The 18,071-nt window shown below is 40.9% G+C and overlaps 1 protein-coding gene across 10 annotated transcripts in view; it reads right to left on the reverse strand.

The window, feature by feature from the left end:
• The window catches only part of LOC116952896 (clathrin coat assembly protein AP180-like), a 229,334-nt gene that overhangs the window by 107,137 nt on the left and 104,126 nt on the right, over nt 1-18,071 (reverse strand). For all 10 annotated transcript variants that reach the window (XM_076074560.1, XM_076074558.1, XM_076074566.1 and 7 more), the window contains exon 2: nt 1,588-1,730. In XM_076074560.1, the coding sequence (XP_075930675.1) occupies nt 1,588-1,730 (143 nt within the window). The remainder of the gene's footprint in view (nt 1-1,587; nt 1,731-18,071) is intronic.

The raw sequence follows: 18,071 nt of genomic DNA on the forward strand, positions 1-18,071 counted from the left end.
TCCAGCACAGTCTTCGAGACAGGCTGGTCCCTTTCACCTGATGAAGGCCGCTTGTGTTGTGGCCGAAATGTCGTGATTTTTTTTTTTTACCTACGTGACTTTACCGAATAGAACCAAAGAGTATAAAGTTGTTGTTCAGAATGTTTGCAAATAGTCTTATTTTGACATGTGAACAGTACCAATTTTTAGATAGAGTACCAAACAAACCCTTACACAATTTTAAGTGTATTAATTCCAAACATGTTTGTATTAAAATTATCAATAGGTGCTGCATCTTAGAGAGAGATCAGCCTGCACAACATAAGATGCACCCATGAACACGAGCTAAGACAATCTGCCATCTATTAATACGCACAAGGCGACTGGCAGATAAACAGTCGTGAGGAGAGCTCTCTAGGCAGGGAGACTGCAGTCATCATTAGCCCAAACTCCCCACAGTGATCAGTGCATCACGTCGTGTGAGGGGATGACACGGAGATGAAAACGTTACACAACTAGCGCTAAGACAGAAAAGCCTTATGCTCGGTAGAAGGCTCATTCCAAGACAAATCAAAACGCACAAGTGTCATCAGTGCTGGCATACAGGAAATAAAAAAGCAAATAATTTGATTGTGTGTTGGACCAGTCACTGGTAACCAGGCTAAACAACCCAACCCTGAACACACGGGAATGTGCTTTCAATGAAAAGTGGCCGCTTAGATACTTTATACATTAGCTCGGCAGCATTAATGATAGTTATGACAATGAGACGTGGTGGACACAGCACTCTCAATGCCGGGGCGTCTCAGGAGCACCTTTACCTGCAATAATCGACTTGCATCACATCTCATCTCAAACATGTGACAAAGCCACACCCCCAACCCCCCCAGTGGTAGCTGTTGCTGTGGGCCACAAAGCATCGATTGGTCAGTGAGGGGCGACGACTGCCAAGTATTTTAGGGGGCAAGATTTCATTTTGCCAATTTGGAACCATGACACCGGGACACAATGGCCGACTCTTCTCTCTTCTGACTGACATCAGGGTGGGGGGGGGGGGACCTTTGACACCCACTGTGAAGCAGATGTCGCGTACGTGAAGCTTGATGTGCCCACAGTTGTAACCAGGGCAGCTGTCGGGCTGAATCGCGGACCTCTGCAACGGAGGTATTAAGCTTTCAGAGGCTCAGCCACGTTGAGGGAGGGAGTCTCAAACCCATCTCGGGCATGGGGGTGCAACACATGTCGTGACGTAAACACGGTATATTTACGTCACGGGTGCCACAGTGGCGAGATGTTAACTACCTCGCCTAGTATACAGGAAGTCGTGGGTTCGATGCAGTCCCTGACGCCTACTGTACATTTGGAGTTTACGTGTCTCTCTCCGTGGTCACGTGGATTTTTCTCCAAGTCCTCCGGTTTTTCCCCTCCACATTTAGAATCAATAACACGTGTTCAGAGTATTTGGCTGTTATACATTTCTACGCAATTAGCCACTTCGTTGAGCTATCATTTGCTTCTGAAAAAGAGCTATTTAACCTCACGAGTCCTTACCTCGTAAAATAAAAAATAGGTCAGTTTTTTATCATTTATAGTTTACACCACACTCACCTCATTTCCATTGCACATGAGGTGATCCGTGGTGACGAGTGCTTTGAACACAACAATCCAGCTGCTGTTCATGGCTCTCTCGAACAACGTGTCGGCCAGCTGCGGGATGTTGACGTTGGTCTCGTTGGTGCACTGGATCAAGACTGCAAAAGTAAAAGACCAAAACGCAAAGCTAAGTATGGTGCGAAAGAAGTTCAACATACAGACAAACACAAAACGTCGGTGCCTCTGACACACTTGGCACCGAGCTCCGTTTACATACAAACCCAGAGTTCAATTGCCACTATAGTCACTCGGTTTTTTCAGGGTAGTATTGTTCATAACTGGAAATTGGATGCTAAACACCACCGATTAGCACGATTGGCTACGTACGGTAACCAAGAAGTTCAACATACATTCACTAGCTATGGGCATCACTGCTAAATAAAAAAATGAAATATTAAGTAATTAATTATATTACAGTTCCCTCCTCTAGTCTCTTTTGCAAGAGGCAATAAATCCCGATGTTCTCGCTTGCATTTTTAAAGGACGGGTAACATAACTCGATTATTATTGTTATATTTATATTGTGGTCTATGCAAAACATCTAGACGTGCACGGTTATCATGCAATGGACATTAAATCAAATACGGTCTAACAATCTTACCAGGAAAAAATTATGTATTCTCTTCCAAAGCCAATATATAATTGGCTGGATATGTTACATTGCATTAGATGGTTACATAATTATCCAAATAAGGTCGCGTGGGCTTAATGGTGACATCTGTTAAAGACAAAAAAAATGTACTCTGTCAAGTCTGTCTGCCCTCCGGCGAGCACGAGCAACTCATCCGGTGGCAACCCCGAGCCAGCGGTGGAAATTCCATATTTCTATAGCCTGGGCCACTTCACACGTAATGGCCACCACCGACTTACCACAGAATGGGCCCCATTAAGTAACCCGGAGGCAAAGTGATTGAAAAAACGAAAAGGGTAGTTTTTCAGTGGCACGCAGAGACTCAATACTTAAGATTTTTCTATCTTTCTTAAATTAAATAACAATCGCATGTACACCTTATACTTATTTAAAAATATATTTTGTTTTACCCAAGTACCTTTGATCAGGGCCTTTCCAAACTCAACTGCCGGTTCGTTGTGTGGGCGCACGTCTTCAGAGGCAGAACTAAAACATCAGATTTTGTGGGTAAAGTCCAGAATATTTGACGCACTGGCGGTACACCGGTGCAGCATAACATGCCGGTCCTCATAAAAGTTATGAAATTTAAATATGAACTGACATTTGTCTTCCCACTACTTCAACATCATGAGAACTGATTTTGACGCTCAACCCACAAGATTTGCGAATAATGGGAAAATAAATAATTGTGAATTATATACTTTTTTACACCACGCACCACCGGTGTACCGCCAATACGTTCATAGACTGAGAGCGTGTCCCTGCTCAAGCGAACATAGAGCAGTGCTCATATACACTTGGGAGCCTCGATCCAGGCAGGTGGTGGGTATTCTGCATCCCCAGGGTGGTGTCCACCACTGGTACCTTCCAACACACGCAGTCTCACTCACCCCAAGTCTCACTTGCGAAAGAGGCAGGGTGTTTATTTAAATCACCAAGTTAAAGAGGACACAGACGTGTATTAAAATTTTTAAATAAGAATACGTTTACGCTTTCTGGCAATAAAGCAGGAGGTGTTAAGATGTTCAAACACCAAATAGAAACCTTTTTGCAAGGAACCAAGTCTGCATTAACCACACACAGTACTTGTGGTGAACATGCAAACAAGGAATCAAGTATGCATTAACCACACACAGTACTTGTGGTGAACAAACAAACAAGGAATCAAGTTTGCATTAACCACACACAGTACTTGTGGTGAACATACAAACAGGGAATCAAATCTGCATTAACCACACACAGTACTTGTGGTGAAGATGCAAACAAGGAATCAAGTCTGCATTAACCGCACGTGGTGCTTGTGGTGAACATACAAACAAGGGATCAAGTCTGCATTAACCACACACAGTACTTGTGGTGAACATACAAACAGGGAATCAAGTCTGCATTAACCAAAAAAGTACTTGTGGTGAACATACAAACAAGGAATCAAGTCTGCATTAACCACACACAGTACTTGTGGTGAACATACAAACAAGGAAGCAAGTCTGCATTAACCACACACAGTACTTGTGGTGAAGATGCAAACAAGGAATCAATTCTGCATTAACCGCACGTGGTGCTTGTGGTGAACATACAAACAAGGAATCAACTCTGTATTAACCACACACAGTACTTGTGGTGAACATACAAACAAGGAATCAACTTTGCATTAACCACACACAGTACTTGTGGTGAACATACAAACAAGGAATCAAGTCGGCATTAACCACACACAGTACTTGTGGTGAACATACAAACAAGGAATCAAGTCTGCATTAACCACGCACAGTACTTGTGGTGAACATACAAACAAGGAACCAAGTCTGCATTAACCATACACAGTATTTGTGGTGAACATACAAACAAGGAATCAAGTCGGCATTAACCACACACAATACTTGTGGTGAACAAATAAACAAAGAATCAAGTCTGCATTAACCACACACAGTACTTGTGGTGAACATACAAACTAGGAATCAACTCTGCATTAACCACACAGTACTTGTGGTGAACATACAAACTAGGAATCAACTCTGCATTAACCACACAGTACTTGTGGTGAACATGCAAACAAGGAATCAAGTCTGCATTAACCACACACGGTAATTGTGGTGAACATACAAACAAGGAATCAAGTCGGCATTAACCACACACAGTACTTGTGGTGAACATACAAACAAGGAATCAACTCTGCATTAACCACACACGGTAATTGTGGTGAACATACAAACGAGGAATCAACTCTGCATTAACGACACACGGTAATTGTGGTGAACATACAAACAAGGAATCAAGTCTGCATTAACCACACACGGTAATTGTGGTGAAGATGCAAACAAGGAATCAAGTCTGCATTAACCGCACGTGGTGCTTGTGGTGAACATACAAACAAGGAATCAACTCTGCATTAATCACAGAACTTGTGGTGAACATACAAACAAGGAATCAAGTCTGCATTAACAACACACAGTACTTGTGGTGAAGATGCAAACAAGGAATCAGGTCTGCACTAACCACACACAGTACTTGTGGTAAACATACAAACAAGGAAGCAAGTCTGCATTAACCACACACAGTACTTGTGGTGAAGATGCAAACAAGGAATCAAGTCTGCATTAACCGCACGTGGTGCTTGTGGTGAACATACAAACAAGGAATCAAGTCTGCATTAACCACACACAGTACTTGTGGTGAACATACAAACAAGGAATCAAGTCTGCATTAACCACAAAAAGTACCTGTGGTGAACATACAAACAAGGAATCAAGTCTGCATTAACCACACACAAACTTGTGAACATATAAACAAGGAATCAAGTCTGCATTAACCACACACAGTACTTGTGGTGAAGATGCAAACAAGGAATCAAGTCTGCATTAACCACACACAGTACTTGTGGTGGACGTAGAAACAAGGAATCAAGTTTGCATTAACCACACGGTAATTGTGGTGAAAATACAAACAAGGAATCAAGTCTGCATTAACCACACAGTACTTGTGGTGAACACACAAACAAGGAATCAAGTCGGCATTAACCACACACAGTACTTGTGGTGGACATAGAAACAAGGAATCAAGTTTGCATTAACCACACACAGTACTTGTGGTGAACATGCAAACAAGGAATCAACTCTGCATTAACCACACACGGTAATTGTGGTGAAAATACAAACAAGGAATCAAGTCTGCATTAACCACACAGTACTTGTGGTGAACACACAAACAAGGAATCAAGTCTGCATTAACCACACACAGTACTTGTGGTGAACATACAAACAAGGAATCAACTCTGCATTAACCACACACGGTAATTGTGGTGAAGATGCAAACAAGGAATCAATTCTGCATTAACCGCACGTGGTGCTTGTGGTGAACATACAAACAAGGAATCAACTCTGTATTAACCACACACAGTACTTGTGGTGAACATACAAACAAGGAATCAACTTTGCATTAACCACACACAGTACTTGTGGTGAACATACAAACAAGGAACCAAGTCTGCATTAACCACACACAGTACTTGTGGTGAACATACAAACAAGGAATCAAGTCGGCATTAACCACACACAGTACTTGTGGTGAACAAATAAACAAGGAATCAAGTCGGCATTAACCACACACAGTACTTGTGGTGAACATACAAACAAGGAATCAAGTCTGCATTAACCACACAGTACTTGTGGTGAAGATGCAAACAAGGAATCAAGACTGCATTAACCACACAGTACTTGTGGTGAACATACAAACAAGGAATCAAGTCGGCATTAACCACACACAGTAGTTGTGGTGAAGATGCAAACAAGGAATCAAGTCTGCATTAACCACACACAGTACTTGTGGTGAACATACAAACAAGGAATCAAGTCTGCATTAACCACACAGTACTTGTGGTGAACATACAAACAAGGAATCAACTCTGCATTAACCACACACAGTACTTGTGGTGAAGATGCAAACAAGGAATCAAGTCTGCATTAACCACACACAGTACTTGTGGTGAAGATGCAAACAAGGAATCAAGTCTGCATTACCGCACGTGGTGCTTGTGGTGAACATACAAACAAGGAATCAACTCTGCATTAACCACACACAGTACTTGTGGTGAACATACAAACAAGGAATCAAGTCTGCATTAATCACAGAACTTGTGGTGAACATACAAACAAGGAATCAAGTCTGCATTAACAACACACAGTACTTGTGGTGAAGATGCAAACAAGGAATCAGGTCTGCATTAACCGCACGTGGTGCTTGTGGTGAACATACAAACAAGGAAGCAAGTCTGCATTAACCACACACAGTACTTGTGGTGAAGATGCAAACAAGGAATCAACTCTGCATTAACCACACACAGTACTTGTGGTGAAGATGCAAACAAGGAATCAAGTCTGCAGTAACCGCACGTGGTGCTTGTGGTGAACGTACAAACAAGGAATCAACTCTGCATTAATCACAGAACTTGTGGTGAACATACAAACAAGGAATCAAGTCTGCATTAACAACACACAGTACTTGTGGTGAAGATGCAAACAAGGAATCAGGTCTGCATTAACCGCACGTGGTGCTTGTGGTGAACATACAAACAAGGAATCAAGTCTGCATTAACCACACACAGTACTTGTGGTGAAGATGCAAACAAGGAATCAAGTCTGCATTAACCGCACGTGGTGCTTGTGGTGAACATACAAACAAGGAATGAAGTCGGCATTAACCACACACAGTACTTGTGGTGGACATAGAAACAAGGAATCAAGTTTGCATTAACCACACACAGTACTTGTGGTGAACATGCAAACAAGGAATCAAGTCTGCATTAACCACACACAGTACTTGTGGTGAACATTCAAACAAGGAATCAAGTCTGCATTAACCACACACGGTAATTGTGGTGAAAATACAAACAAGGAATCAAGTCTGCATTAACCACACAGTACTAGTGGTGAACACACAAACAAGGAATCAAGTCTGCATTAACCACACACAGTACTTGTGGTGAACATACAAACAAGGAATCAACTCTGCATTAACCACACACAGTACTTGTGGTGAACATACAAACAAGGAATCAACTGTGCATTAATCACAGAACTTGTGGTGAACATCCAACAAGGAATCAAGTCTGCAATAACAACACACAGTACTTGTGGTGAAGATGCAAACAAGGAATCAGGTCTGCATTAACCGCACGTGGTGCTTGTGGTGAACATACAAACAAGGAATCAAGTCTGCATTAACCACACACAGTACTTGTGGTGAACATACAAACAAGGAATCAAGTCTGCATTAACCACACACAGTACTTGTGGTGAACATACAAACAAGGTATCAACTCTGCATTAACCACACACAGTACTTGTGGTGAACATACAAACAAAGAATCAACTGTGCATTAATCACAGAACTTGTGGTGAACATCCAACAAGGAATCAAGTCTGCAATAACAACACACAGTACTTGTGGTGAAGATGCAAACAAGGAATCAGGTCTGCATTAACCGCACGTGGTGCTTGTGGTGAACATACAAACAAGGAATCAAGTCTGCATTAACAACACACAGTACTTGTGGTGAAGATGCAAACAAGGAATCAAGTCTGCATTAACCGCACGTGGTGCTTGTGGTGAACATACAAACAAGGAATCAAGTCTTATTAACCACACACAATACTTGTGGTGGACATAGAAACAAGGAATCAAGTTTGCATTAACCACACACAGTACTTGTGGTGAAGATGCAAACAAGGAATCAAGTCTGCATTAACCGCACGTCGTGCTTGTGGTGAACATACAAACAAGGAATCAAGTCTGCATTAACCACACACAGTACTTGCGGTGAACATACAAACAAGGAATCAAGTCTGCATTAACCACACACAGTATTTGTGGTGAAGATGCAAACAAGGAATCAAGTCTGCATTAACCACACACAGTACTTGTGGTGAACATACAAACAAGGAATCAAGTCTTATTAACCACACACAATACTTGTGGTGGACATAGAAACAAGGAATCAAGTTTGCATTAACCACACACAGTACTTGTGGTGAAGATGCAAACAAGGAATCAAGTCTGCATTAACCGCACGTGGTGCTTGTGGTGGACATAGAAACAAGGAATCAAGTCTGCATTAACCACACACAGTACTTGTGGTGAACATACAAACAAGGAAGTCTGCATTAACCACACAGTACTTGTGGTGAACATACAAACAGGGAATCAAGTCTGCATTAACCAAAAAAGTACCTTTGGTGAACATACAAACAAGGAATCAAGTCTGCATTAACCACAAAAAGTACCTGTGGTGAACATACAAACAAGGAATCAAGTCTGCATTAACCACACACAAACTTGTGTTGAACATACAAACAAGGAATCAAGTCGGCACTAACCACACACAGTACTTGTAGTGAACATACAAACAAGGAATCAAGTCTGCATTAACCACACACAGTACTTGTGGTGAAGATGCAAACAAGGAATCAAGTCTGCATTAACCACACACAGTACTTGTGGTGAACAAACAAACAAGGAATCAAGTTTCCATTAACCACACACAGTACTTGTGGTGAACATACAAACAAGGAATCAAGTCTGCATTAACCACACACAAACTTGTGGTGAACATACAAACAAGGAATCAAGTCTGCATTAACCACACACAGTACTTGTGGTGAAGATGCAAACAAGGAATCAAGTCTGCATTAACCACACACAGTATTTGTGGTGAAGATGCAAACAAGGAATCAAGTCTGCATTAACCACACACAGTACTTGTGGTGAACATACAGACAAGGAATCAAGTCGGCATTAACCACACACAGTACTTGTGGTGAACATACAAACAAGGAATCAAGTCTTATTAACCACACACAATACTTGTGGTGGACATAGAAACAAGGAATCAAGTTTGCATTAACCACACACAGTACTTGTGGTGAAGATGCAAACAAGGAATCAAGTCTGCATTAACCGCACGTGGTGCTTGTGGTGGACATAGAAACAAGGAATCAAGTTTGCATTAACCACACACAGTACTTGTGGTGAAGATGCAAACAAGGAATCAAGTTTGCATTAACCACACACAGTACTTGTGGTGAACATACAAAGAAGGAATCAAGTCTGCATTAACCACACACAGTACTTGTGGTGAAGATGCAAACAAGGAATCAAGTCTGCATTAACCGCACGTGGTGCTTGTGGTGAACATACAAACAAGGAATCAAGTCTGCATTAACAACACACAGTACTTGTGGTGAAGATGCAAACAAGGAATCAAGTCTGCATTAACCGCACGTGGTGCTTGTGGTGAACATACAAACAAGGAATCAAGTCTTATTAACCACACACAATACTTGTGGTGGACAGAAACAAGGAATCAAGTTTGCATTAACCACACACAGTACTTGTGGTGAAGATGCAAACAAGGAATCAAGTCTGCATTAACCGCATGTCGTGCTTGTGGTGAACATACAAACAAGGAATCAAGTCTGCATTAACCATACACAGTACTTGTGGTGAACAAACAAACAAGGAATCAAGTTTGCATTAACCACACACAGTACTTGTGGTGAACATACAAACAAGGAATAAAGTCTGCATTAACCACACACAGTACTTGTGGTGAAGATGCAAACAAGGAATCAAGTATGCATTAACCGCACGTGGTGATGGTGGTGAACATACAAACAAGGAATCAAGTCTGCATTAACCACACACAGTACTTGTGGTGAACATACAAACAAGGAATCAAGTCTGCATTAACCACACACAGTACTTGTGGTGAACATACAAACAGGGAATCAAGTCTGCATTAACCAAAAAAGTACCTTTGGTGAACATACAAACAAGGAATCAAGTCTGCATTAACCACAAAAAGTACCTGTGGTGAACATACAAACAAGGAATCAAGTCTGCATTAACCACACACAAACTTGTGGTGAACATACAAACAAGGAATCAAGTCGGCACTAACCACACACAGTACTTGTAGTGAACATACAAACAAGGAATCAAGTCTGCATTAACCACACACAGTACTTGTGGTGAACATACAAACAAGGAATCAAGTCTGCATTAACAACACACAGTACTTGTGGTGAAGATGCAAACAAGGAATCAAGTCTGCATTAACCGCACGTGGTGCTTGTGGTGAACATACAAACAAGGAATCAAGTCTTATTAACCACACACAATACTTGTGGTGGACATAGAAACAAGGAATCAAGTTTGCATTAACCACACACAGTACTTGTGGTGAACATACAAACAAGGAATAAAGTCTGCATTAACCACACACAGTACTTGTGGTGAAGATGCAAACAAGGAATCAAGTCTGCATTAACCGCACGTGGTGATGGTGGTGAACATACAAACAAGGAATCAAGTCTGCATTAACCACACACAGTACTTGTGGTGAACATACAAACAAGGAATCAAGTCTGCATTAACCACACACAGTACTTGTGGTGAACATACAAACAGGGAATCAAGTCTGCATTAACCAAAAAAGTACCTTTGGTGAACATACAAACAAGGAATCAAGTCTGCATTAACCACAAAAAGTACCTGTGGTGAACATACAAACAAGGAATCAAGTCTGCATTAACCACAAAAAGTACCTGTGGTGAACATACAAACAAGGAATCAAGTCGGCACTAACCACACACAGTACTTGTAGCGAACATACAAACAAGGAATCAAGTCTGCATTAACCACACACAGTACTTGTGGTGAACATACAAACAAGGAAGTCTGCATTAACCACACAGTACTTGTGGTGAACATACAAACAGGGAATCAAGTCTGCATTAACCAAAAAAGTACCTTTGGTGAACATACAAACAAGGAATCAAGTCTGCATTAACCACAAAAAGTACCTGTGGTGAACATACAAACAAGGAATCAAGTCTGCATTAACCACACACAAACTTGTGTTGAACATACAAACAAGGAATCAAGTCGGCACTAACCACACACAGTACTTGTAGTGAACATACAAACAAGGAATCAAGTCTGCATTAACCACACACAGTACTTGTGGTGAAGATGCAAACAAGGAATCAAGTCTGCATTAACCACACACAGTACTTGTGGTGAACAAACAAACAAGGAATCAAGTTTGCATTAACCACACACAGTACTTGTGGTGAACATACAAACAAGGAATCAAGTCTGCATTAACCACACACAAACTTGTGGTGAACATACAAACAAGGAATCAAGTCTGCATTAACCACACACAGTACTTGTGGTGAAGATGCAAACAAGGAATCAAGTCTGCATTAACCACACACAGTATTTGTGGTGAAGATGCAAACAAGGAATCAAGTCTGCATTAACCACACACAGTACTTGTGGTGAACATACAAACAAGGAATCAAGTCGGCATTAACCACACACAGTACTTGTGGTGAACATACAAACAAGGAATCAAGTCTTATTAACCACACACAATACTTGTGGTGGACATAGAAACAAGGAATCAAGTTTGCATTAACCACACACAGTACTTGTGTTGAAGATGCAAACAAGGAATCAAGTCTGCATTAACCGCACGTGGTGCTTGTGGTGGACATAGAAACAAGGAATCAAGTTTGCATTAACCACACACAGTACTTGTGGTGAAGATGCAAACAAGGAATCAAGTTTGCATTAACCACACACAGTACTTGTGGTGAACATACAAAGAAGGAATCAAGTCTGCATTAACCACACACAATACTTGTGGTGAAGATGCAAACAAGGAATCAAGTCTGCATTAACCGCACGTGGTGCTTGTGGTGAACATACAAACAAGGAATAAAGTCTGCATTAACCACACACAGTACTTGTGGTGAAGATGCAAACAAGGAATCAAGTCGGCACTAACCACACACAGTACTTGTAGTGAACATACAAACAAGGAATCAAGTCTGCATTAACCACACACAGTACTTGTGGTGAACATACAAACAAGGAATCAAGTCTGCATTAACAACACACAGTACTTGTGGTGAAGATGCAAACAAGGAATCAAGTCTGCATTAACCGCACGTGGTGCTTGTGGTGAACATACAAACAAGGAATCAAGTCTTATTAACCACACACAATACTTGTGGTGGACATAGAAACAAGGAATCAAGTTTGCATTAACCACACACAGTACTTGTGGTGAAGATGCAAACAAGGAATCAAGTCTGCATTAACCGCACGTCGTGCTTGTGGTGAACATACAAACAAGGAATCAAGTGTGCATTAACCATACACAGTACTTGTGGTGAACAAACAAACAAGGAATCAAGTTTGCATTAACCACACACAGTACTTGTGGTTAACATACAAACAAGGAATAAAGTCTGCATTAACCACACACAGTACTTGTGGTGAAGATGCAAACAAGGAATCAAGTCTGCATTAACCGCACGTGGTGATGGTGGTGAACATACAAACAAGGAATCAAGTCTGCATTAACCACACACAGTACTTGTGGTGAACATACAAACAAGGAATCAAGTCTGCATTAACCACACACAGTACTTGTGGTGAACATACAAACAGGGAATCAAGTCTGCATTAACCAAAAAAGTACCTTTGGTGAACATACAAACAAGGAATCAAGTCTGCATTAACCACAAAAAGTACCTGTGGTGAACATACAAACAAGGAATCAAGTCTGCATTAACCACACACAAACTTGTGGTGAACATACAAACAAGGAATCAAGTCGGCACTAACCACACACAGTACTTGTAGTGAACATACAAACAAGGAATCAAGTCTGCATTAACCACACACAGTACTTGTGGTGAACATACAAACAAGGAAGTCTGCATTAACCACACAGTACTTGTGGTGAAGATGCAAACAAGGAATCAAGTCTGCATTAACCACACACAGTATTTGTGGTGAAGATGCAAACAAGGAATCAAGTCTGCATTAACCACACACAGTACTTGTGGTGAACAAACAAACAAGGAATCAAGTTTGCATTAACCACACACAGTACTTGTGGTGAACAAACAAACAAGGAATCAAGTCTGCATTAACCACACACAAACTTGTGGTGAACATACAAACAAGGAATCAAGTCTGCATTAACCACACACAGTACTTGTGGTGAACATACAAACAAGGAATCAAGTCTTATTAACCACACACAATACTTGTGGTGGACATAGAAACAAGGAATCAAGTTTGCATTAACCACACACAGTACTTGTGTTGAAGATGCAAACAAGGAATCAAGTCTGCATTAACCGCACGTGGTGCTTGTGGTGGACATAGAAACAAGGAATCAAGTTTGCATTAACCACACACAGTACTTGTGGTGAAGATGCAAACAAGGAATCAAGTTTGCATTAACCACACACAGTACTTGTGGTGAACATACAAAGAAGGAATCAAGTCTGCATTAACCACACACAGTACTTGTGGTGAAGATGCAAACAAGGAATCAAGTCTGCATTAACCGCACGTGGTGCTTGTGGTGAACATACAAACAAGGAATCAAGTCTGCATTAACAACACACAGTACTTGTGGTGAAGATGCAAACAAGGAATCAAGTCTGCATTAACCGCACGTCGTGCTTGTGGTGAACATACAAACAAGGAATCAAGTGTGCATTAACCATACACAGTACTTGTGGTGAACAAACAAACAAGGAATCATGTTTGCATTAACCACACACAGTACTTGTGGTGAACATACAAACAAGGAATAAAGTCTGCATTAACCACACACAGTACTTGTGGTGAAGATGCAAACAAGGAATCAAGTCTGCATTAACCGCACGTGGTGATGGTGGTGAACATACAAACAAGGAATCAAGTCTGCATTAACCACACACAGTACTTGTGGTGAACATACAAACAAGGAATCAAGTCTGCATTAACCACACACAGTACTTGTGGTGAACATACAAACAGGGAATCAAGTCTGCATTAACCAAAAAAGTACCTTTGGTGAACATACAAACAAGGAATCAAGTCTGCATTAACCACACACAAACTTGTGGTGAACATACAAACAAGGAATCAAGTCGGCACTAACCACACACAGTACTTGTAGTGAACATACAAACAAGGAATCAAGTCTGCATTAACCACACACAGTACTTGTGGTGAACATACAAACAAGGAAGTCTGCATTAACCACACAGTACTTGTGGTGAACATACAAACAGGGAATCAAGTCTGCATTAACCAAAAAAGTACCTTTGGTGAACATACAAACAAGGAATCAAGTCTGCATTAACCACAAAAAGTACCTGTGGTGAACATACAAACAAGGAATCAAGTCTGCATTAACCACACACAAACTTGTGTTGAACATATAAACAAGGAATCAAGTCGGCACTAACCACACACAGTACTTGTAGTGAACATACAAACAAGGAATCAAGTCTGCATTAACCACACACAGTACTTGTGGTGAAGATGCAAACAAGGAATCAAGTCTGCATTAACCACACACAGTACTTGTGGTGAACAAACAAACAAGGAATCAAGTTTGCATTAACCACACACAGTACTTGTGGTGAACATACAAACAAGGAATAAAGTCTGCATTAACCACACACAGTACTTGTGGTGAAGATGCAAACAAGGAATCAAGTCTGTATTAACCGCACGTGGTGATGGTGGTGAACATACAAACAAGGAATCAAGTCTGCATTAACCACACACAGTACTTGTGGTGAACATACAAACAAGGAATCAAGTCTGCATTAACCACACACAAACTTGTGTTGAACATACAAACAAGGAATCAAGTCGGCACTAACCACACACAGTACTTGTAGTGAACATACAAACAAGGAATCAAGTCTGCATTAACCACACACAGTACCTGTGGTGAACATACAAACAATGAATCAAGTCTGCATTAACCACACACAGTACTTGTGATGAAGATGCAAACAAGGAATCAAGTCTGCATTAACCGCACACAGTACTTGTGGTGAAGATGCAAACAAGGAATCAAGTCTGCATTAACCACACACAGTACTTGTGGTGAACATACAAACAAGGAATCAACTTTGCATTAACCACACACAGTACTTGTGGTGAAGATGCAAACAAGGAATCAAGTCTGCATTAACCACACACAGTACTTGTGGTGAACAAACAAACAAGGAATCAAGTTTGCATTAACCACACACAGTACTTGTGGTGAACATACAAACAAGGAATCAAGTCTGCATTAACCACACACAAACTTGTGGTGAACATACAAACAAGGAATCAAGTCTGCATTAACCACACACAGTACTTGTGGTGAAGATGCAAACAAGGAATCAAGTCTGCATTAACCACACACAAACTTGTGGTGAACATACAAACAAGGAATCAAGTCTGCATTAACCACACACAGTACTTGTGGTGAAGATGCAAACAAGGAATCAAGTCTGCATTAACCACACACAGTATTTGTGGTGAAGATGCAAACAAGGAATCAAGTCTGCATTAACCACACACAGTACTTGTGGTGAACATACAAACAAGGAATCAAGTCGGCATTAACCACACACAGTACTTGTGGTGAACATACAAACAAGGAATCAAGTCTTATTAACCACACACAATACTTGTGGTGGACATAGAAACAAGGAATCAAGTTTGCATTAACCACACACAGTACTTGTGGTGAAGATGCAAACAAGGAATCAAGTCTGCATTAACCGCACGTGGTGCTTGTGGTGGACATAGAAACAAGGAATCAAGTTTGCATTAACCACACACAGTACTTGTGGTGAAGATGCAAACAAGGAATCAAGTTTGCATTAACCACACACAGTACTTGTGGTGAACATACAAAGAAGGAATCAAGTCTGCATTAACCACACACAGTACTTGTGGTGAAGATGGAAACAAGGAATCAAGTCTGCATTAACCGCACGTGGTGCTTGTGGTGAACATACAAACAAGGAATCAAGTCTGCATTAACAACACACAGTACTTGTGGTGAAGATGCAAACAAGGAATCAAGTCTGCATTAACCGCACGTGGTGCTTGCGGTGAACATACAAACAAGGAATCAAGACTTATTAACCACACACAATACTTGTGGTGGACATAGAAACAAGGAATCAAGTTTGCATTAACCACACACAGTACTTGTGGTGAAGATGCAAACAAGGAATCAAGTCTGCATTAACCGCACGTCGTGCTTGTGGTGAACATACAAACAAGGAATCAAGTCTGCATTAACCATACACAGTACTTGTGGTGAACAAACAAACAAGGAATCAAGTTTGCATTAACCACACACAGTACTTGTGGTGAACATACAAACAAGGAATAAAGTCTGCATTAACCACACACAGTACTTGTGGTGAAGATGCAAACAAGGAATCAAGTCTGCATTAACCGCACGTGGTGATGGTGGTGAACATACAAACAAGGAATCAAGTCTGCATTAACCACACACAGTACTTGTGGTGAACATACAAACAAGGAATCAAGTCTGCATTAACCACACACAGTACTTGTGGTGAACATACAAACAGGGAATCAAGTCTGCATTAACCAAAAAAGTACCTTTGGTGAACATACAAACAAGGAATCAAGTCTGCATTAACCACAAAAAGTACCTGTGGTGAACATACAAACAAGGAATCAAGTCTGCATTAACCACACACAAACTTGTGGTGAACATACAAACAAGGAATCAAGTCTGCATTAACCACAAAAAGTACCTGTGGTGAACATACAAACAAGGAATCAAGTCTGCACTAACCACACACAGTACTTGTAGTGAACATACAAACAAGGAATCAAGTCTGCATTAACCACACACAGTACTTGTGGTGAACATACAAACAAGGAAGTCTGCATTAACCACACAGTACTTGTGGTGAACATACAAACAGGGAATCAAGTCTGCATTAACCAAAAAAGTACCTTTGGTGAACATACAAACAAGGAATCAAGTCTGCATTAACCACAAAAAGTACCTGTGGTGAACATACAAACAAGGAATCAAGTCTGCATTAACCACACACAAACTTGTGTTGAACATACAAACAAGGAATCAAGTCGGCACTAACCACACACAGTACTTGTAGTGAACATACAAACAAGGAATCAAGTCTGCATTAACCACACACAGTACTTGTGGTGAAGATGCAAACAAGGAATCAAGTCTGCATTAACCACACACAGTACTTGTGGTGAAGATGCAAACAAGGAATCAAGTCTGTATTAACCGCACGTGGTGATGGTGGTGAACATACAAACAAGGAATCAAGTCTGCATTAACTACACACAGTACTTGTGGTGAACATACAAACAAGGAATCAAGTCTGCATTAACCACACACAGTACTTGTGGTGAACATACAAACAAGGAATCAAGTCTGCATTAACCACAAAAAGTACCTGTGGTGAACATACAAACAAGGAATCAAGTCTGCATTAACCACACACAAACTTGTGTTGAACATACAAACAAGGAATCAAGTCGGCACTAACCACACACAGTACTTGTAGTGAACATACAAACAAGGAATCAAGTCTGCATTAACCACACACAGTACCTGTGGTGAACATACAAACAATGAATCAAGTCTGCATTAACCACACACAGTACTTGTGATGAAGATGCAAACAAGGAATCAAGTCTGCATTAACCGCACACAGTACTTGTGGTGAAGATGCAAACAAGGAATCAAGTCTGCATTAACCACACACAGTACTTGTGGTGAACATACAAACAAGGAATCAACTTTGCATTAACCACACACAGTACTTGTGGTGAACATACAAACAAGGAATCAAGTCTGCATTAACCACACACAGTACTTGTGGTTAAGATGCAAACAAGGAATCAAGTCTGCATTAACCACACA

Source organism: Petromyzon marinus, chromosome 49 (genome assembly GCF_048934315.1).
Source record: "Petromyzon marinus isolate PM22_M1 ecotype Great Lakes invasive population chromosome 49, UKy_Petmar_22M1.pri1.0, whole genome shotgun sequence".
Taxonomy (NCBI): Eukaryota; Metazoa; Chordata; class Hyperoartia; order Petromyzontiformes; family Petromyzontidae; genus Petromyzon; species Petromyzon marinus.